The following is a 23,805-nucleotide window of genomic DNA, read 5'->3' as shown; positions in this document are numbered from 1 at the left end:
GGGGGGGGGGGGGGGGAGGGGGTGACAGAGAGACTCGAGTACGACAATTCTCGGGAATGTTTCGACAGATCAGCTCTGAAAATGAACGTATATACTCGACAACACACTCGCTGACTCGATGTCGCTTCGTTTTCTCAGCATCGCGTTAAGAGAGTCACTCGCCGAATCGAATAATCGGATATCTCCAACAAGAGTTGGCTGCTACTACTAAAGGCTACTAAAGGCCGCTGCGCTGCTATCTCGAGGAACGTCGAGAGCTACCTCGTGCTACGATTCGAGTGTGACGGCAACAGTTGCTCGACGATCTGATCGGACTCGTCGTCTCGAGAACGTCGGCTGAGCGAGGATCTCGTGTTCGACTGTCGGCGGGTTGCCGATTGCGAGTCGCCGCGGCGGGACGTTGCAATACGTGGACGGCGGCGCGTGGCGACATGCTTCGCTATTGGCTCGGGTGCTTGTTCTCGCCGATAGACGCCATCCTCATCGATTCCGCCTCTGGACAATTCCATCCAGGCATTCTCGTCTGCTCTATCGTCGCCTGTGAGAGCACATCCCGAACACACACGACACAAAACATTATTACTCTCATTAGTTCGTTCGTGTGGTAGAATGGAAATTGGAACGCGGGGCGTTTCGCATTCCATTCGTTCGCCGGGACGCTCCCGATATATCGGTAAGCCGCATAATGCGAGCTTATCTCGCGGTGCATCCTCGTTTCCTTACCGAGCTGTTGAGGCTCTTCGCCATGAAGATCGTGAGAGGGCGGCTGCGGTTGCTGAACGGCCTCAGCTCCGGATCTCGGCCAGGACCATCCACCGTGTCGATGCAGCTACTGCTGTAATGAGAAGAGAACAAATAGACGGGGCTCGAATGTAACGTTCGCGTGTGCGTCGAGGTGGCGGTTGTATTTGGCGAGCACACAGATTCGCGGTGAATCGAGACTGATGACGTATCGAGCTTCCTCGAAGAGCCCCAAAGTCGCGTACAACGCGGCACGTATGTACGTACGTACTTATGTACGTACATATGCGCCGGATATGCCGAAATCCGTGCCGCGAATGAAATAACAGCAATAATAATGGAACGATCAATTACCTCGACCGCAATTCCTTCTGCTTTCGCTTACAATGGATATAAGCCGCTATACAAATGATAACGACGAGGAATACTGCTATTGTGGCACCGCCGGCGATGCTGGCTGTCTCCAGCATTACTCGCTGCCGCGAAGCTAAGAGAAGAAGAGAAAGAGACGTCATTTTTATTCGATTCGCGAGCATTATTACTACTACTATTACTACTACTGCTGTTGCTGCTGTTGCATAAATACATAAAAAGCAGACGCGTCGATGTGACTTTACTTACGTAAATAGGAACCATCCAAATCTTTAAACTCGCATCTCTGCCCGATATATCCATTGGCGCACCTGCGGGGCAAAAGCACACCGGCAATTAGCTTAATTAATCGGCATTATTCAAAATATATCGCGAATCTGCCGGAATTGGCGAACAACCGGATGTTATAAAGGGAGACTCGAGTTGCTTTCTTCTCCTTTCTCTTTCATATCGCGCGGTATTAATCAGGCGGAGGCGCCTGTGTCAAAAACGCCCAATTAGTAAGTAGTCAATTAAGCTTAATTATCGGGGAAAAATTTGAGGGAATCAACAAACCGGTTAAATTTGGCAGATTGCGCTTTACGATGCGCGTGATTACGCGATAATTAAAAGAGTTCTCAGAACAATTAGCGGTATATGAAATTAACAGGAAGGCGGCAACACGCGCGGGTATCATCGGCGTTTCCTCCAGATCCGGGGAACACGATCGTTGTCGTTGTCGAAGGCGCGTTATTTTGCACCGCTTTCCAGGCGAACTGCCATTTCTACACACACTATTATCTCCATCGCCCTTCACGCGGGGGATGGCATTGCGCGATTAGTCGTGTTTCTTTCCGCTTTTGCGTTTTACCTCTCGGATTATCTATCGGCTCGATCGACTTCCTCCCGGTGCGTTTCTCCGACGCTTGACTTGATCGCGTGGCTTATATATGTATGTATATATATATATATATATATATATATATATATATATATATATATTTTTTTTTTTTACGTGTAACGCCGCGCGCGCGCGTGAGAAATAATCTTTATCGCTAATGTGCTTTTCCTCTCCTTTCAGTCTTGACGTCACACATCACAGATCCGCTCTGATATAATTGTAGCGAATGACTCTTGCAAATGAACGTAATTCCACGACCGCGAGTCTGCGATTTTAATTAGCTTCTCTCTTTCTCTCTCTCGTTCGCGTGATTTGATTCGCTTAAATATCCTTAAGTATATCGCAGTAATTATATGTGTGTGTGTATTCTCAAGTATGTTTTGAAGTATACGTTCCTCACCAACTTCTGTTCGTCGTACGTTCAACTTTATCATTGCGCATGGAACAATTCGACACGCGAAACTATGCTTCTCGAAGCGTGCCGTTAAATCACATCGAATAATAGCGGTTCATCCGACCGTTTCGTTAGAAAAATGGAAACGTCGGATCCTTCGCCTTTACCACTTTCCACCGTAGTACATTTTCTCCGTCCATCTCGCGGGATCTTCTCATTACTTGATTATCTAATCCGTGCGTGATTATGGGAGCGCGAAAAATGGAAAAGTAGAACATATACGTCGTCTGCGTCTCTCTCTCTCTCTCTGCCCCCTCCCCCTCCCGACTATTTTTCTCGCTTGTTTTTTTAGGAGATAAAAGTCGACATTCGTCTCCTTTGATTTATTTTTTGGTCTACTAGTAGATTAATTTTATTTACGACACTCTTTTATACTGTAAAAACTGTTAAATTTAATATTTTATGTGTCCCAAATCATCCACTCTTATTTATGTATAAATTTAACAAACAAATGTGATAAAAAGTAACATGCACAATATGTAAAAAATTAATACAAAAATTTAACACTTGAACACCGTCAGGAATCATAGTTTGTGTTAAATTGACATATGTATAATGTTAAATTAACTAAAATAAAACATTGCTTTAACATTTGAGAGAAGTATTGATCTACGGTTTTGATGAAATAAAAATGTTAAATTGACATAATGTGTCTATATCTGACATTAAATATGTCAATTTAACGCAATCTGTGATTCCTAACGGCATTCAAGTGTTGAATTCTTGTGTTAATTTTTCCCATATTATGCGTGTTACTTTTTAATACATTTGTTTTGTGTTAAATTTACACATAAATGAGAGTAGATGATTTGAGACACATAAAATGTGTTAAATTTAACACATCAGTTTTTACAGTGTAGATTTCGATCCTTCAATAGTTTCAATTTCTTTTCATTTCGCGCGTTCTTCAATTCGAGTACATTTCGAAATTTCCTTTTCTTTTATTCGATTTATTTCTCGATTTATTTAACATCGTGCAAAAAGAATCGTCGCGTTACTCGGCATCGTTATGTTCAACACTCGTAATTACCCATCGACAAAGTCGTTTCCGGTTCACGGGGTTCTTCTTCGCGAACATTTTTCGCACCTTATCGTTAAATTGCGCTCAGCGGTGCCCGCTACTTCAGCTCCCGCGATAAAGCGCGACCGTTAGATTAATTTAAGTTGGCCGCGGCGAACTGACGACGACGGGACGACTCGATTCAAGCGGCAGATCGCGGTCGACAAAGCAAACACCGTGGGAAATGGTAAGGTTGAGCGAGCACGATGCGCTTCGCTCCTCGATGTTACTCCGATGTTAATCCGATTAGTTGATAGACCTTTTTTCCCTTCTGCGGTGCTTGAATTTTAGACTATATTTCCGACATCGAAAGAGAAAGAGAGAACCCACAAATATATTCAATTGCTACCTACGACGAGTAAGAGACGCGATTGTCGGTGACTTTAACGATTTAATAATTATTACAGAAAGATTTTAATAATTATTACAAAAAGATTTTAATTACTTTTAAAATAATATTCTAGTTTTCAAATCATTATATCTTGCACCATATAATTTTATAAAACTCGATTAGGTAGGAGACGAATGCTAAATCAAATTAAAATAAATTAAACTAACAACTAAGCTAAATTAAATTAAGATAACATTAGATTCAAAGCAATTACATATGCATAAAGCATTATTAGCTATAAATTGATAGCAATGCCGGAATACGCACTGCATTACAATACTTTACTTCGACGTTTCCCGCTTTAGATTCTTCACCTTTACCAATAACTCGTCAACGACACACGACTGGCACTTCTGCTTTTCAGCGCCGAGGATGCTCTCGGGATTCTCTCCCGACAATTTATGACGTTTAAATAAAAAAGGGATGAAATGAAACCTGCGCGGCGAGAAGGAGAAAGAGCTTATAAGAGAGCATGGGGTATCCCCTGTGGGATGTTCACATTCTAACACGATCGAGCAGGAGAACGACGTACGTGCTGAGGTCGCATAGTTGAAGATTAACAGTGAAGCGACATGGACAGACAAACGGTGCGGCGAAGGCTGTATTCCCGAGGTGATTTTTTTCGCTTAGAACCGCCGCGCGCGATTGTTCGCATTGCACATTGTGTCCCGTCCATCAAACGAGCCTATAATTCCTTTTCCGTACGCGACCCGGCATATATTGACATATTCAAAGCTCCCCCAGCGGTCGCTGCATTGCGGTCTGCAGGAGTTTTCGCCGCGAAATACACATTCCACACAGGTGAAAATTTCACGGACACTAGTTAGGAGACAAAGATGGTCGACCCGAATTGTTATAGCTCGGACAAAGGCGAACTCGTTACTTACAAACAGTTATACAGGAGGGAGTCGACAATTTTAACGGTGAAGCACGTGGCGCCGTTCAAGCAATACCACTCTGCGTAATCCGGTGGACATGTATACATGTGGAATGTGATGTTCGGTCGATCCGTCGGTGTCGGCGGCCTCGGTTTCGGCGTCGAGCGCGACGAGCAGGCATCTGTTGGCAAAATGCAACAATTAATAAACGTGCATATGTGCGCAGTCATCGGCAGGAAAGGTCGCAACGCTTTTTCTCTCGATGACTTTCGCAACGTGTCCGATAGAAGAGTCTGTTTTTCAATCATCCTCGGAATAATAAATTTTATTGCGCGCGCTGGACGCGTTCTTAAGTCTATCAAGATGAAAATGTTTGCAAACTCCTTGCCATTGATTGCAATCAACTTGGCGACGAGTTATTTTGCTTTGGTTCGAAATGAAATGGCATTAACCCTCATGATACACACTATAAAAAAGTTACGGGAAGTACACACTGGGCTATCGTAACTCGGGCAACTTTGAGAACCTATATCTCGAGATCTAATTGTTCAAATTTAATGCTTTTTTTTTAATCGATAGAAAATTATCTTAGAAACAATATAAAAGAAGTTTCATGATGATATAGTTAACACGCTCAGAGATATTTATAAATAAATAAAAGAAAACTTTATTTTTTCTTATAAATCGTTTTTTTTAATGTTCATAATTTTATGAAAAATATATGTTTACGATTCCATAAGGAGTCGTTAAAAAGCAAAAAAGTTGAACTTTAAAATGTTCCGAGTAAGTTTTTTGTCTAATCCAAGAACCATATTTTTCTTGCAAGTTGAAAATGGCTCATTTCGTTTTTTATGAACGAAAATGAGGTAAAATTTAAGAATTATCAATTTCGCACGAAAACAAATATTTTTTATATGTTATTTTTATACATTTTGTTAATTTATAACCTATTAAAAATAAAACAATGAAAACATGATAAATGTAAATGTTTATCCATAATAAAAGCATGAATTTTTATTTATTTTTATAAATCGATATTTTTGATGGATAGGAGAATAATGCACTTTTAGGACGCTATATGTAAACGAAAAAACAGTTTAAAGCAATTTTACAAAATATTTGATATTTTTACTTCGCACGATTTTGTGACGTAAAATCACTGTGTAAAACTAACCCAAATCCCAGTTTCCGATGCTCGTCTATCAGCTTCTGCGCGTGGAATTAACGCATCCAGCGGAGAAATGAGAGTTGGGACTACAAACTTTTTCCCCCCTCCCCCGGTCCCAAAGTTCCTTGCCCCTTCGCATTTCGAGACGCTGCACTTTTGAAAAACGGCCTGGGTTACGCTAACCCAGTGTGTACCATGAGGGTATTGAATTGATTTATTGTTAATTGAATTTATTGTTATCAAACGATATATATTAAGTCAATTATATGTCGAACGGTTCAGTTTGATTTTCTACCGAAAACAAACCTCCCGAAGTAAACGACAGAGGATGCAATAAAGTCAAATTTGACTAAACGATCGAATTGAACTTATTGACTGAGCCAATAGAAGTGAGCACATACACGCCCGAGAAAATGTCAAATAGTTTCAGGCTCAACTGTTGCAAGTCTGTTGCTGTGTTTTGAATCTACTTCTGTCTTGAATCTGTGTTTACAATCTACTTCAAACTGTTCATTTATCGTGTTCTATGTTCGTTCACAAGTAAAATTATTGTTCTCATGTTTCGTTCCGCGCCCTTCTGAGCATAGATAATAACGTTTTATCGGTGCGATGAGAATAAGCGAATGATAAAACGAGCACTCTAGAAATCTAGTCGGCTTTTCCAAGCACATCGAGCACAATGGTTTGCCGTATACGGCGCTTCTCTCTCTCTCTCTTTCTTTCTCTCTCGCTCCTCCATTCACACCCTCGCCTTTTGCCCGAACAGCCACGCGGCTATCCCACCCCACACCGGGGCAGGACGAGAGCCCGCGCGTGCATCTCGCAGGCGCGAGACTGTACACAAAGCTGCAAAGTACGGCGCGGCGTTGCATCTGTCCCGCGCGTGGCTGCTGTCTGTCACCTGTTGTAATTTTACAATCTGCCGTTTCCAGACACTCTCCGACAAACACCGACGTTCGCCCTGTGTGCGCTTTAATCTGCCGCGCGCGCGAGTGGGCGGTATATAATTTTATCCCTCCCCCCTCCGCCCCGCGATTCCCATTTATTCAGTTTAACCCCGTTCAATTCTCCTACTATTATCATCGTCAATTGTGATCCCTTGCGCTCGATACCATTTCTCTGTAAACATACCCCCGACTCAAAGATACGTCCAACTCCTCCACATACTGAGAACAGAACACTTGAAAATTTATTTGTCGGACATGGAGTTTATCTCCGTGAAATCAACTCTCACCCCACAAATAAATTTTCAAGTATTTCGTTCCCAGTGCGCCATTATCGCTGGTAAAGAAAGAAGTCGGGAGGCGCCACTACTAGCATTCTCTGCGAGCGCGAAGAGCCGTCAATCCTGGAGGGTTGATAAGATTTGAAAACCCGTCGTGCGAGATTCGTTAATTGCACACGTCGGTTCACATTTTATTATCTTTGCGCTATCGCGGGCGATAGTCGAGCACAAGAAGGCATATGAAGGTGCACGGCAGCGGTCGTGCTGAAAGAAGAAAGGTGAATTTGTGTGACGGCGGCGGCGGCGCGCGCGCGGAAGGTAGCGCCTTTGTAAATTGCAGCGCGCGATACGCGAGAAACAGGAAAACGGATAACGACACTCTCCTTCTACGTCGATTATCTCTGGACGGTTTACGCGTAGACCAGGTGCAACGTGACACGTAAGTATTATTATATTACATGCGTTTATTCGCGCCTTCGTCATCGTCGTCGTCGTCGTCGTCGTCGACGTCGTCATCCGGCATAAGTCGCGTATAAAATAAACGCTTTGTCGCGCGCGACAGCTTCTCGCTCGATACGAAAGCACTTTGTATGGCGGGCGCCTTTGTTTGCCCGGCCGATTCTTTCGGACGGGCGTGGTGGAGGTACGAAACGACAGATTGTAAGATTGTAGCGCAATGAGCGTAATAAGTACGGTAAAATGTGACACACACACGGGACCGATTCCACGTTGGTGGCGTAAGGCAAAATAACAATTTATCGTTCCTCCGTTCTTTTTTAAGTATACGCTATTTTCACGAGCACTCATTCGTTCATTCGTTTTTTCGCTCGCTCAACGGAAGAGAACTTGACCGATGGGTGTATTCTCGTCGAACTCTTTACCGTTGCCCCGACATGGTTACGAAACAACGAAAATATTGAGTAAACAGTAAAAGGAAGTTTAGCCAAAAGAAGTCGAACGCGGATTGCAGTACGCGGTAAATGAAGTTTCGACGAATGCGACAAGCGTTGTCCATTGAGGAACATCTCCGACTTGAACTGTGCATACACGGAAAGAATATTACAGTTTCCCTCTTTTTTTCATATAAATTTTTGTCAATTTTACTATGCTTTCAGTAGTCCAAAAATAGACTGTCAATAAGGTCTATCTTGCTAAAGAACACTGTAAATTTTGCTCGAAACACAACAAGTGTTTTAACAGCACATTTCAGCTCCCAAAATATAAGTAGAATAAAGGGATAATGCATTACTGTAAGACGTCAATCTATTCCTCGGTTAGAAGATTATACAGCAATTTCTGCCATACAATTTTCCTCGTGTAGAAAAGACAAACGTATCAGGAATGACGCGGGAGAACACACTCGGCCCGAGAGAGGGTCGCGCGATTGCCGGGAGACGTGTGCTCGAAAGAAACGGGAACTCGAGAGAAGACTCTCGGCACGCTAAACGCGCCTGTCCGATTCTCAAGCTGAAATAACGTGACACACGCGACTACTGTCGCGCAAGAAAAACAAAGCTGGGTATCGGACAAGCGCACGTAGCGCGCTGAACAAGCCAGGAACTTCGTCGTCGTCGTGTTTGGGCAAGACTCGATGCGCCGCGCTATACCAACCTGCGATACCGAGGAGAGTGTAGGAGAGAATTAATATCGTCGCGAGGTAGGGTGGAATTTTGCATCCTCTCGCCATGGCAGTGACGACTGAGGGGTTAGCGATGGTAGTGCTGCTGGCGGTGCTTCTGGCGGTGGTGGCGGGCGAGGTCCGCGCCAGAGAATGGACGGTGGTCGCCGTCGTCGTCGTCGTCGTCGCCGCCGCCGGTGACGACGCGACGCTCTCAGACCGACGGACCTCGACGTGCTCGACGTCGAGCCGAGCGTCGACGTCGCTCGACCTGCTGGACCGCCGGTCGTAGAATCGCCGGTGCAGACGCGAGTGGAAGCACTCGAGGCACGCGCTCTCGTCGCTGCTGTCGTCGTCCTCGTCGTCCTCGTCTCCGTCCTCGTCTCCGTCCGCCTTCTTGTCGTCGCCGTCGTCGTCATTACCGTCGTCCTCGTCGTCGATGTCGGTTCGACGGTGATATCGCCGACGCGGCTGCCGACGGTTGTGGCGATGAAGAAGGTGGTGGAGGTGAGGCGGCGAGGAGTGATAGTGGCGCTTGTTGCTGATACCGCTGTCGTCGCAGCAGAATTTGCTCCTCGCCACCGGCGAGCTGGTCTCCTCGACTTCTATTCCTCCCACCTCGTGTCCTCTATCGTTAGCCTCTCTTCCTCCTGCTGCTGCCGCTGCTGCTGTCGCTGCTGCTGCCGCTCCTCCTCCTTGCGTCTCTTCGACAGCACGAGCTCCAGCACCTGGGCCAGAACTCCGGCGCACGTGCCGCCGCTTCCCTGAAACCAGATACCCGTCAGGGCGGCCGTTTATAGTGTGTTTTATCTCGGGTGAAGACTTTGGGATCTAACGCGAAGCACCGGGCCCCCGCGCAGCAGGCCGCAGCAGGCCGCAGCAGGATGGGACGGCTGCTGTATGTGCCGTGGGAGGGTCCGGATTCAATTTTCAACGTGGAGCGCGCTTCTTCGAAGCGGTTTTACCCTTGCGAGCACAGCGACGCCTCTCTCTCTCTCTCTCTCTCTCTGTCATAATCGTCATGTCTCGTCGTTGCTCCATCATTACCGATGATACGATGACGGGCGTGTCACGATAGGAGAGACGCCGAACGCGACGTTCATCGTTACGATCGACGTCGTGCTCGAATCGGAGCGGAGGATAGCCGGATGGAGGTACAAGAGGCAGGACGAGAGAAAACACATGCGTCGATAATTGAATAAAATCCCGCGTACGTGCGACCTTTGCTCGGCGTCATGTAATCGCAGGCAGTGTCGTTTTCTCAAAGTCCACTAACGACCTCCTTCCACCGATAGAGACGTAATAGTTGCGGTGTTACAGATAAGCCGATCTCCTTAGTATTCAGTCAGAGATATCGCGATGAGAAGAAGAGAAAAATAAAAGGGAGACGCGGAGAGAAAAAAATTGCGAACGTACATATCGTCGATTCCATCGGCGTTATTATCGCCCGTTAATCGGTGATTATCATCTGCGGATGGACGCGCCTTCCACTCTCTCTCTCTCGTCAGGGAGGCTTATCGCACGCGTCGCGCTTCCATCGTGATTCATCCTGACTTGAATTCACGACGGACGTATGATACGTACTGTGCAAACAGCGGATACACCTTGCGCGACGAGGTCTCTCGTCGGGGATAAAACTATCGGCGCGATTTCCACGAGTCGGCTCACGACACCTCGCCGTTCGCGCCGACACTCGTGACGTCAATCGTGCCGTTCAAATATTCAGGCGCGACTAGTCACCGTATCGTTAACGATCGACACTTGTCGTGTTCTCTCCCCGCCTTCCCCTCCCGTCCCGCGTTAACGCTCAATGCCAGATCGAGAGCGATTGAGTGGCGTCCCGACGCCGCGCGCGACCACATTATAATTGAATCAACGTGAGAGAAAGACACTCGCGTCCGTGCTGTGTCTCTCCTCGTTGACGAGGTTTTCCGACAGCACGTGTGCGCGAGCATATTGCACCGCGTCATACCGGGTCTACGTCCATCAATTAATTAGTCAGAAAAGCGGTCGAAGGAAGAGCGCTCCGTGAAAATTGCGACTCGCGGTGTCACGCGATATTGCACTTGCGGTCACAACGACTGCGCTTTTCTACTAAACGAGCCGCTTAGTCAGCCATTCGGGGATGTCTGCTTTTTATTATATTACGCAGAGAGGATATATATATATATATATATATATATATATATATATATATATATATATATTACAGTTCTTTTTCATACAAATTCACTTCTTAATTTACTATGTTAATTTTACTATGTTTCCAGTAAATTTCACACAGAAAAATATTAAACATTTTCGATGTTTTTTGTGATGAATATTTGTGAGAGAGACAGATTTGTGGATATATAAATTTACGAGATGCTTGAAACAAATATTTACTTGAATACAATATGTACTCTTTTCGTGTGTAGAAACATACCAAATTTTCTAATAGCACACGAAAAAAAAGTTTGAATTAACCAAATATCATTCTGCAGTAATTTGTTATCTCTCCTTTCATTTCATATCTGCCATTTATATATTTCAGGAATTGAAAGGTGCACGGAAAAAAGATTTGGTTGAATTAACCAAATATCTGGTCGAATATGAACGATCCAGAAATTCCGATTAAAGTAACCCGTATTCTGTTTTCAATCAAATCAACCAAAAATCTTGTTAACTTAAACAGAATTCAGATTACTTCAATCGGAATTTCTGGATCGTTCATATTCGACCAGATATTAATTCAACCAAATCTTTTTTCCATGCATCTTTCAATTCCTGAAATATATAAATGGCAGATATGAAATGAAAGGAGAGATAACCAATTTCTGCAGAATGTCGGTCTACTCTTCGGTGAGAAAATTCTACATAATAGGTTCTCCTGTAAAATTCTCTCTCTGTGCAACCGATAAAAATCCACATCCGAGATTAGCTGATACAAAAGTATGCGCGCACCTTTCGAGTATACCCAGTAATGGCCGATCGCTCATTGAGTTCACCGAACGCGCAGCGGGTCTTTTCATCTGCGGTTTTATCCGTGCAATCTAGCGCGTAGATAAAAATTCCAGTAACGTGTCGTTGTACGGGGAAACACGCGTTTTACGTCATATCCCGACGTCCTCCTCCCGCGAACTCACGATCAGAGGAAGTAGGTGAGACGCTGGCCTAGCCAGCAGCGGGCTTTAAGTACGACCCACGTGCGTTTCTTCTAATAATTGGCCATTTCCCTGTTGGCCGTGCTACATCCCGAGCACTTCTCGCCGCTTCAGCTCGCCATGGCAACGCAGCGAAATATAATTCACGACTCGAATCGCGAGCCGCCTTGAATTTAGGCTATTTTCTAATTGCACGCTCCTAAGCGCAACGTCCGTTCGAGCACCGGCCGAGTTGGACGTCGCTCTAATGAGCGAGGAATTCACGTCGTCACCTAGTCGAAAAATTCTCGCCTAGAAGACCGAACACAGTCAGGGATCTTTTTGTTTACTCGTGTTTTTCATGCTCCGCCCTGACTGTAACTGTTCCTACGTGACCGGAATATCGATAGACTTCTTGAATATTTCGACGTCGATCATTATGGTGTGACAAAGGTCTCATTAGACTCGCGTCGGGATCCACATTGTCTCCGGTTTAGCGCCGCTCGATGGGCGGTTATACAGGATCGCGTGGCAAAAATTTTCAACGGTCCGAAGATGGACAGCGCTACTCCGCCGTTGTACCGCCCCGTATGTATCGCGTATCATCGGGTAGGACTGCACGGCGACCCTTAAGGACATTATATGCATGCGAGAAATCTTGGGCGTGCCTAGTCACGTGTCCTTTGAAAGCTGCAGAGCTACCGCCGGACGGGGAGAAGAGTGCGGCGAGGGAGCGGAAATTTTCCGGATAGAAGGGTCCCGAATACCAGCGAGACCGGTCCGGCACCAGCTGCAGCTCGTCTAAACACGGAAATTCATAAATTCGAATATGTTACGTTGACGTGAAGAAAAAAAAAAAAGGAAGGAAGGAAGGACTTCTCTCCCTCTTCTTGAAAAGTTGAATTTAGCGGGGATAAGTCTCCCTGAGATATAACCGTGTTCGAAACAGTAAGGGCCAATAGGAGCCAAGTGCACGCAAGTGTTTTAGTGTAATAAATAAAACGCCTTACAGATCAATTTATATAACCAGGATGTCATTTCATACTAATAAGGAACAACTGATTCGATATATGAGTACTAGTCATGATATGGTCTATAAATAGGTCGTATAATGCGTAGATTTTCGCATCAGGAAGCATCAAACTATCTATTTACACGGAAAAAAAGGATTTGCTGCAGCAGCAAACCAATTTGCTACATATGGACAGTTAAACATAATTCGTTGTGTTAGCTACTTTTTCTTTGCAGGAACCTATTTCCTTGCTATGATAACAAAAAAATTTTGCTCCTGCAGTAAGAAAAGTAGCTAACGCAGCAAATTTACTACAGATGGGACAACTAAACATAATTTACTGCTTTAGCTACTTTTTTGTTTGCAGGAGCAGATTTTCTTGTTATCCTAGCAAGGAAATTGGCTTCTGCAGCAAAGAAAAAGTGGCTAATATAGCAAATTATGTTTAGTTGTTCAAATCTTTTTGTTCTGTGCAGTATTAACAATCGATCCAAACATTTTTCTGTCTCTTCTCGTTCGCCGAGGATCCTTACGAGACGCTTTCGACGTAGCGCGGTTCTCCCTTAAGTAGATTCGAATAATTGATCGCCATGCCATGATCGAACCCGGGGAGTGGGTGTAAGCTAGCTAAGTATTACGATCCTCAGGGTGGAAGGTGGCGAACACGCGAACGTGCAGCCGGTTGTTCTCTGCCAGGTGGCCGATGGATCTGGGCCTAACGATACTATCGACAGAAATCGCCGGGTCGGAAATCACCCGTAATCACCATTCGCTTATTATCCAGCTTTTCACGCCGCGCTAATCTCTATTTCGAGCGATCAATCGAACGATCGATCTTCATACTCGCGCGAGTCCCCGAGTGTCATTCACCGATGTCGGCGCCGGCCGACTGCTGTCCCTTTCATCTCTACCTTTGGCTAAACGCGGAAGTAACGCCCTCGCGAGTGCAGATTCGCAATTTGTAGAGAAACTATGCAGCCGCCATTTTCCTGAAAGTTCCTCCGCACACGGAGAGAATATTATAGTAAAAATTGTGTTAAAATTTTATACTTCTTTTTACAACGTTCCTTGTGAAGCTGAACTATATCGAAGTTGTAGTATAAATTACCGTAAAAATAATAAATTTAACAATTTATACCTAATATATATAAAATATTCAAATTAGAACTATTTTTATAGTAAAAAGCAACACGTGCGTAACATTTTTTAATAAATATGTAATAATTTTAGTCATAATTCTGTATGGATCAATATTACAAGAATTTTATTGTAATTTTTACTACAATTTTTTTTTCTCTGTGCATTAATAGTCGTTACTTGAAATTTGTTCCACGTGAGATACTGCTGAGATATATATATATATATATATATACATATATATATAACATATTTACTCATACCATTATAAAATATTTTTCAAGTAAGAAAATATATATTTTCTCAAAACCTTAGTCTTTTATGAAACCAATTGTTTATTCTATTTAAATGAAAAAAATTCAAATTTCTAAGTAAATATGTACCCACACTGAACTTATACTTTTTCTCACGGTAGGAAAGTGATTAATCCTCAGTTTACTTATTTTTTCCCATCATTTTTGTATCTCTCGACTGTTATGTATATGTAGCTTTCAATATGTTAATTCACGAGATCCTTTCGCGATATACGTCTTTAAAGGGCTCGCCCTACAACTGCAATAAACGTTTCTCTCTCTCTTTCTCATCGTGTCTATCTCGAGGTAATCGAGACGTATCGGAGTGGAAGGGTCGAGAACGAGGCGGCAGAGGCGATCGATGGTACGGATAAAAAAGCAACGCGCTCTCGATAATATAATGCCGGACTAGAGCAGGACGTATCTTTTCCACTCGATAGAGCTCGGAGCACGCTCGTATAGGCGGGGCCACCGGGTCTAAAGAAGACGGACGGGATCACACATGTCCACCTCGTCCACCTCGGGTATTCATGTCGGTATTCATGGCGAGCAGCTGCCGAATGCACTTCAACGCCATTACCTGCTTTTCGCAACGCTCGCGACTCAACGACCGAGCGTGTCCTGGGCCCCGGCGGCCCTTGCCTGGCCCTTGCCTGGCCCTGGCACGCGCCCGCTTCTTTTACACCACCTTCCACGCCTCTGCCGCCTCTCTCTGGCCGCCGTCCTTCGCCTGCGTTCTGCGTATCGCATTGCGACGCGATCGTTTAATTAACGTTACGGAGGCAAACGATCATCTCCCGTTCCCTTTTATCGTCATCCCCCGGGCCTTGCCTTCTCTCTCCCTCTCTCGAGACGCATCGATCCTCGGCCATTTTTTTCACCTAATTTCCCGTTGTTTTCAGCCCGATGCCGAAATCGTCGTAAGAGGCAATCGTGCCACTGCGGCAGGTATCGCAACGCGAATACGCACGCAGTGGTCGCGTGGAATGCACGATTTCCTTTTGCGAGGCGAACATGTACGTTGTCGCGTGGCACAACGGCTGCTTTTAATGGCATATCGGCTAGGAAAGCAGTTTTTCTCCCGATGGAATGCCGCGTTTCTAGGACGCGTCGTGCACGGGCGGAATTTTCGCCGTCCCGGAGTGAAAATCGCGATCGGCGATATTCGATCAGCTTCTCCTCTCGCCGTCGAATTGCGTTACACTCGCTGGAGAGAATCTGAAGAAGCGAGACCGGAAACGTTCGATTGCGCCGTGACGTCTCGGATGCACGATCGCGCGCAATCAATTCTCTGTCGCAGACGGGAGGATCCTTCTGAGTAATACTCGAACTCCGAGATGACACTCGAATTCGCAATTTGAAATCGCGTTGCGCAAAACACGTCTCCCGCGCGTGTCTTCACGACGCGCCACGTGCCGCGACGAAGAGACGCCCCGACACCGAGGCGTGAAATTATTAACGGCGAATTGGCGAAAATATACGAGCGATGCATTGCTCGCGCATTCCGCGCGCGATTGCGTCAATGCCAGTTACTGCGCGGTAATTACTTCCGGATTTCACTGTATTCTCACGCAAATGCTCCTGCGGCCGCTGTTCAAAGTGGAACGCATGCCGAGAGCGTGCCGCCGAAGTCGGGCGAGAGCTTCGCTATTGAGAGTTCGTCTATTATCTATTAACTGTCTATTAACTCGCGAACTTTCACCCGACGCGTGCACGACGGAATACGGAGATTTAGGGGCAATACGATATGCAGTGTCACCCGATCAAGTCAGGTTAAGTTAGGTTGGGTTGTCTTGTTATTCGCGGCGCGACACATTTGAAATATTAAAATTCGATAAGCTATCGACTTATCGACTAGAGATCGCGAAGCTACGGGAGAATTCACTCTTCAAAGCAGAGAACAGACAGAAACCAGTAACAACTCGCGCTTGTAGAAAAACAAAAACCTTCGACCATCACCTGACCATCAGCGCGAATTCTGATTGGATTTTCCTTTCTGCTTTTCTGCCAAGGTGTGAAATTCTCCCTAAAGAGACCTTGAAAGTCAAAGTTTTTCTGGTCGAGGACTCGCAACTATACACACACTCTATAGGTTTGCTCTTTTGTGCTGAACTATGTAGTTCACACTTATAGAACTTGAAAAGGAACACAGGTATACTCAGAGGAAAAAGATCTACGAAATAAGATATTCATTTGGTGGATACCAACAACACATTTATATTAATACGAAATATATTTTTCAAGAAGAAAATATATATTTTCTTAAAACCTGAGTTCACAAAAGCAATTCTTATTTTATTTCAATTTCCATTTTATTCGCAGGAAAGAACAATTCCTTTAATTTTGCAAAAATTGCATCTCTAACCTACATTACATATTTTATTTAAATAAAACAATTTAGATCCACGTAAACATGTTATTAATAAATAAATATATTTTTAAATATATTAATTAAAAATATATTAAATAAATATATTAAATAAAAATATATTAAATAAAAATATATTTTTCATTTTTCAGGTGTTCTTCTCTCTCAATGTATGTGGTGTTGTAGAAAGACTGATAAAAGAAAAGGAGAAAAGAACTAGTGCAAGTTAGTGCAGAAAAAAGAGCGAACTGTACGTAATTTTTGCTTTTTTCTTTTTCCCTTTCTGCTTTCCTGCACGCGCGCACGAGAACGGATATTATTTCAAAGGCGACAGCGTTCGCGCGCGGTGTGACGCTTCTCCATTGGATTTTTCGCCGGTGTGCGCGGCAATATATATATGTAATATTCGAGGCGGATCTGGAGCAGTCGAGTTAACGCGCCCGGGCTATGCAGGCTGAGTATCGTTGGCAGCCGGCACATGGTCCGCATCATGCTTTTCGAAGCCGCAGATGGTTCCTCCTGTGCGCGATTATGGTTTTTTTTGTCGTGCACGGCGCGCGCGAGCAGGCGGTAAAACACGTGCACCTCTCGATCACTTTTCGTCACAAAATTGATCGGTCCCCCTGAAAACGCGCACGAGCACGCGGCCCCGTCGTCCTGTCATTTATGCGCTACAATGTATATGGAGAGAAAGAGCGACCGAGTCGAAATTTTAGCTCTGCTCTCAACCTGAACTTCAACTAGCATCTGCATATTCTGAAGGAGATCAACGTGTATATCTAATATATACGGATACAATCACGGTAAGTTTTAATACGCATCAAGTCCTATTTAGCGCCTCTAAATGGCAGAAAACGCACATAAACGCGTAGGTTCCAACGAGGATCTCTCGGCGAAGCTAGTAGTTGAAGAGAATCAAAAGAGCACACAGGTTCCATAGCCATAGAGTATCAAAGTAGACGTTTAAATGGAATATAAAGTCGAAAATAGGATCAAAATTTCGACTTAGGTGTCTCCGAGTCACGCATCGAACAGCTTTATCACGCGGACGATGGCGCTCTATCGATAGCGTATCGCAGATTAAAGAAGTATCCACTTGAAAGTGGATTCGATTGCAACTCGAAATTGAAGCGAACTACGGACCCGCTCGTCCAAGAGTGGAAATTTTCTCCCCACGATTGCGCCGATCGTTCAACTTTCATTTTGCCTTGCGAATTTTTATTCGCTCGATCGCGGAGGCTTTCTTACGACTGCCGACGATTTATCCATATATATAAAATAGAATGCCTGTCTGTTTTCTTTAGAAACTCCTAAACCCTTTGACCGACTTGGACGAAATTTTGCATGGATTTCTAGGATCCCGCGGAAAATATAAACTACCATGAAATCTGAACACATCCTACACTCTGATTTCATCATCTTGACCTTTGTGATAATCGCGAACAACGCCGAGTAGTTTCAGCTAGTTGATTATAAAATTATTATTATTTAAAGTTCTCTCTCTCTCTCTCTCTCCCTCTCTGCGCTTTTGATTTCCCTATCACAATGATACAAATTAGAATGGCATCAGATATTTAATTTTGGAAGTTATGGAACAATTTCTGCTGGACTGGACGAGAAATGTTGAAACATTCTCCTCGTCTAAGAATTGAAAGTTACTCAAATAATGTCGTCATCTTAATAGATTCTTACATGAAAACACGATGGTGCGTGATATTTTTACACAACAATATCGTCCCTGTACTCGTTTAACACGCGAGTGTTATACTTCCAACCCCGCTGAGTCGCCGACAACAAGCCGGGCGATCCGCCACGCGCGTTTTAATACCTCGCGGCCGATCGCTGAGACTCGACCGGCCGCAGCATCGGTAACATCAAAAAGTGCCGCTAATAATGATAGTAATTTATGGCCGGTAGAAGCAGCACTCTTTTCTAAGTATTTCAATGCTCATCACAAGGCGGAGGGCAAATTGTTCCGGTCGGAGCGAAAGAGAGTCGGAGGAACCAAAAACTGACAAACGGGAGCGTTATTGGACGAGACTTCGGTCGGTCCGCCACAATAACGATGGGGTGGAGAGGCAGCTGCGATAAGTACGCGCTCGAGTAAGATGTCTCGTTGATGTGGGTAACTCGTCCATAATTTCCGTCTCGGCTATTTTCTACAATGCGAGCCGAACCGATTGGCGATCAGGATTAAGCCGATCGTATCCCCAAGTATTTCGTCAGTTTCGCGTCGCGATCGTTGTCCGCCGAATTCTCGCTCCTTTCGTGCGATTGCATCGTCGTTGGCGGATTCAACGAGCTCTCTGCTTTCCCCTCAGAGCGAAGTTAATTTCGGGATTGAGCTGACGAGAAAACTGGAATATCTCTCCGCAAACATAACTGCGTTAAGCTGCTAAACTGTGTAATTTTCGTGAAAAAGGAGAAAAATGAGTCGTCGATAAATTATACTTGTTCTCTTTTTTTCGTGCGAGGCACCTAAGCAGCAGGAGGAACAGACGAGGAAAATTGCCGAAAGGTTTCGTTAGAGCACACACACACACACACACACATACATACATACATACATACATATATATATATATACATATATATATATATATATACACACCTATGCTATAGTAGTGGATATTACCGCGGGCACAATCGGCCTGAAATAATTGGACGGCGGAAAGATTAAAGAGAACTACCGGTTGAGCCTGACTCTGCGGACAGGGCGCGGAACGTAGACAGTGTATCCCGACCTCCATGAAGTTTTGCAGCTTTCCACGTCAAATTCCAGATCCGATTGTCCCGCGTAACAAAGAGATTTACGGTTTTACGGTTGTCCGAAACCTCATTTGTTGCTTCCATTTCCCTTTTGCGCAGCTCCCTTTCTTAAGCCGAGTCACTTGTTTACACTTCTACCGGATTAGATAATCGTTTGTGTGAGGAAGGGTTTTCCTTTAGGAATACTGGACATTCTCGAACGAGGGTTCTGTATTTTTATCGACAGAGAGAGAGAGAGAGAGAGAGAGAGAGAGAGAGAGAGAGAGAGAGAGAAATTTGCTATTTCACGTTCGACATCCCTCGACGATTTGTCACTTTATCTTTATTTCGCGTTTCTTCTTCTTTACACGTGTCAACTGTCTTGTACATTTGGTGCACTCTTCTCTTTGCGGACGCAATTCCGATTGTTGTTAGAAGTGTCTTTAAACAAATACGCATGCTATATAATGAAACAAAAAATGCTGTCAACGTTTCCTAATGGACAAACGCACTCTTATTAACGCTAATACTCTCCACGATTATTATCATATTAATCTCGCCCTTAATTTACTTCCTATTAATCGTAATAACGGAGCGCGGTTCTTTGTGCTCCAGTTGACTAGCAATCATCGATTATCAAGCCGATCGTGAAGAGGCGGAGCTTTACCTCCCACAACGCGCGGGCTGCTACACGTTAAAAAGCGAACACATTGGTCGTTAGCACGATAGATTTTAACCGCAGACAAGGAAAATTTACGGACGACTGGCGTTACACGCAGGGCACTATTGATCCGTAACGGAGACAAACGGTATATAGACGCCATTATAATTAAATAATCCTCACACGGCGGAAAGATTCGCACACGTAGCGCCGCACCCTCTTTCTCTTCGTCCGATTCTAATCGCGACAGGCCGAGCTCGTTTTGCAAATTCCGCGCGAATTTTCCCCCCGCAGACAGTCGCGTGACGCAAACGCATTAAAGTGTCTCCAGGCAGATTTAATTACCGTTGCATAAGTATAGGACCTTGTAAATGTGTGTTTTTCTATCGAGCTTCTCCGATCGAAAATGGTCGTAGCCGGTTAGGTCGCCACAGGTTCGTGACGTTAAAACGAGAAAGTTGCGGAGGCGCCCATTAGGATTCTACGAGGGCTGCGCCAAATATCGATTCTCGGTAAAATCGAAACGGATACGGAAGCCCGAGGAACGTTGGAATTTTCTAGCCAGTGTGTTGTGGTTGAAACCGACCGCGGTGCAATATTGCCGGAGAATTAGAGACGTGCGAACAAATTCGGCAAGGTGTGCAACGAACCGCGGTGCTCGCAGGAAAATACGTATACATACAGGAAAATATCATTCTGCTGCTAAGAAAAGCGCAGTCCACTTTGCTTCTTTCAAATAATGGTTATCTTCTCTTTCTCAACAAGTTTATTTTTCATTCTTTTATTTAATTTAATTTATTATTCTTCTATGAATATAGATTTAAAATATACTCGTCACAAATTTTAGAAAAGCTCATTATCATGTACTCAAACAAAATTTATTCTCTTTACAAGAATACCATAAAACTTTATCGGAGAAAATGTTGATTCGATTTTATGTAGTAAGCAAACTGAATTTTTGTCTTACTTTAATATTTTTGACTGCGAATTTTACTAGAATTTAGAATGTCTTGAATAAACATGATACTTATAGTGAATTAATGATGCTCTCTAAATTTCTTGGAGTAAAATGTCAATCTCAAAAATAAAGTGGCCAAGTCATTCGAATGATTTCTCATATAGAGCGAAATCCACTCTGATTCGTCGAGAGAATATTTTCACTCGAGATTGAGGACTGAATCTGATGTACTCTCTAGCGTCACTCTAATCGAATGAAATATTCGTTCACAAGGAGTCAGAATTCATCCTGAGTGAAACGTCCACTCTTATGATTTCGAGTGAAGGCGCTTTTCTCTCATTTCGAGTGAAATTCTACTCCGAGAAACTTAGAGAGTAGATTCGCGAATATACAAACGTATGAAATACTTGAAACAAGTAACATTGACTTGAATGCAGTACGCACCTTCCTGCGTCGACGTGTATCTCAACTACCCTACATTGAACTACAGCGTGAAATAACGTTTCTCGCACATCTCGCGCGTCGTGTTCCCAAAGCGTCGACAAAACGATTCGCCATAATGTGCGAAGAAGGGCTCCCTGAGTCGAAATTTTGACCCTATGTTAAACCTTGAATTCTACACAGTAGGAGCTAAGATAGCAAAGTAGGTTTAATTCTAATGATATACTCCTAATTCTAATATCTTTACTCCTACTTTGATCCTGATAATGTCTAAAATTTCCTGAAAATTCAAGGTTCAACATAGGGTCAAAATTTCAACTGGAAAATGAATGTCAATATCGTCAAAATAGGTTTCACCTAAGTTGTAGATTATCTAAGTAGGCTCAAACTATTTTTAAGAGTATCAAAGTAGCGTCAAAATTTTAACAAGATAGAGTTAAAGGTTGAAAAGAGAAGTTAATGAGTACCAAAATCGTCAAAGTAGATTTTACCTAGGCTATAAACCGTCTAAGTAGGCGCAAACTATCCTTAAGAGCTATCAAAGTAGCATTAAACTTTCGACTCGGGATGTGCGAAGAAGGGCTCGCCCGGCGAAATCGCCCACATTCATTCGCGTACACGCAAAGACGTCACACGCGGGTCGATAAGTGACGGCTCATAAATGAGGAGAGAAATATCGCGTAGTGATATTGCCCCGTTGTAAGCCGAGTTTACGGACGGACCATAGCGCGAAGGGCGAAACGAGCCGAGACGGCTCGAGCCGAACGGTTGGTCTCTTAAGGAGGGAGTAAAGAGGCAGGCAGGGGGTGGTCCCGTCGTCCTGCGTTACACCACGAAACACCTGGCTCTTCTACGTCTGTCCCGTCGTCTCTCGCCCTCGTCCGTCTCGTGCCTCCCGATCTTTGTCATATTATCCCAAACTGTGCACCGGTACACACACCCTCCCGCCTCGTCGCCGCTGTCGCTCTGCCGCAGAGCGTTTTGCCGCCGCACGTCAAGCGGCTCGTTATGCACCGCTACCGACAAAATATCTATATCCGACGGTGCTACTCCATTAATCCGGCTGACGGGGTAGGATCGTGGTCACCGGTCGGATCGGATCCGCATTTTCTGCTCATTGTGTCCGGGTGTTGACGATATGTCGCGCCCTCCCGGGCTCTTGCCTCTTCCGCGCGGAGGGCAAGCACGTTCCCGACACGACGACGAGAGGACAGGCGAATTTTATCTTCACCCTTTCCTTTCTCTAATCCTTTTCAATGCACCCCGATGTCGTTTGACAAATTTTTAAATCAAACAATGCGACATGAAGGGCGCAAACAAAATGGCAAATTGATGGCAGGTATAATAAAAAAAATATGTTTGGAAATTTATTTGTGGGATATAAAGTTTACTTCTACGAAATAAACTTCACACCTTAATAGAAAGACAGAAGCTAATCAGAGCTCGCGTTGATGATCAGATAATGATAAGTCGATAGCTTCTGCAATTCTATCAGCGCGAGTTCCGATTGATTTCTGCTTTTCTGCCGAGGTGTGAATTCTCCATTAAGCCACAATTTCCGCGTTTTCCTATACTGAACATTCCTGTTCTCGCGTAAACATTTTACGATGAAGCCTAACTTCATGTCCTACAAATGAACTTTCAAGTCTCTTTTTCTCAGTGTATACTTGAGAGAAAAGATACCTAAAAAGTACAAAAATATTTATTTGAGGATACTAATAACGTATTTGCTTGTATTGTGTATGCATACATAGAGGAGCAATTTTTCTCAAGTGAGAAAATTCTCTTAAAACCGTTGCTTTTCGCGAGATCAGTTGTGTATTCTATTTAAGGCTCCCGGTTCCCCGCATTGTCTATCTCTTTTTTTATGACGTCAGAAGCGAGAAAATGCATGCTAAAAATTCTTGCGAAATACATTAAAATAAAAATATATATCCATAGAGTAACATTTGCAATCGATTAAACAAATTTGCAAGATATTTCATGCACTCCCCTTTTGCTCTAACAATTTACAGTAATAATTTATTGTAAATTAATCTGAATAGAAATAGATTAAGAAAATGAATTGTATGTCACGTTAATTTACGACAAATTGATTGTTAGAGCAAAAGGGGAGTGCACGGAATATCTTACAAATTTGTTTAATCGATTGCAAGTGTTACTCTATGGATATATATTTTTATTTTAATGTATTTCGCAAGAATTTTTAGCATGCATTTTCTCGCTTCTGACGTCATAAAAAAAGAGATAGACAATGCGGGGAACCGGGAGCCTTAAA

At 44.0% G+C, this 23,805-nt stretch overlaps 1 protein-coding gene across 2 annotated transcripts in view; it reads right to left on the bottom strand.

Annotated features, from left to right (window-relative positions):
• Window positions 1-6: 6 nt before the first annotated feature.
• Window positions 7-23,805, bottom strand: part of LOC116843818 — a 31,146-nt gene continuing 7,347 nt past the window's right edge. The window contains exons 2-7 of one of the 2 annotated variants that reach the window (XM_032814597.1): window positions 8,781-9,551; window positions 4,786-4,957; window positions 1,363-1,424; window positions 1,096-1,228; window positions 724-835; window positions 7-538 (exon numbers count right to left, since the gene is read on the bottom strand). In XM_032814597.1, coding sequence (XP_032670488.1) covers window positions 440-538; window positions 724-835; window positions 1,096-1,228; window positions 1,363-1,424; window positions 4,786-4,957; window positions 8,781-9,551 — 1,349 coding nt within the window. In that variant the 3' untranslated portion in view covers window positions 7-439. The remainder of the gene's footprint in view (window positions 539-723; window positions 836-1,095; window positions 1,229-1,362; window positions 1,425-4,785; window positions 4,958-8,780; window positions 9,552-23,805) is intronic. The other variant, XM_032814598.1, reaches the window with a different exon arrangement.

Source organism: Odontomachus brunneus, unplaced genomic scaffold (assembly GCF_010583005.1).
Source record: "Odontomachus brunneus isolate Ranch 3 - 2012 unplaced genomic scaffold, Obru_v1 Obru_scaffold_036, whole genome shotgun sequence".
Taxonomy (NCBI): domain Eukaryota; kingdom Metazoa; phylum Arthropoda; class Insecta; order Hymenoptera; family Formicidae; genus Odontomachus; species Odontomachus brunneus.
The sequence above is the reverse complement of the archived record's forward strand: the minus strand, read 5'-3'. Positions and strand labels throughout refer to the sequence as shown.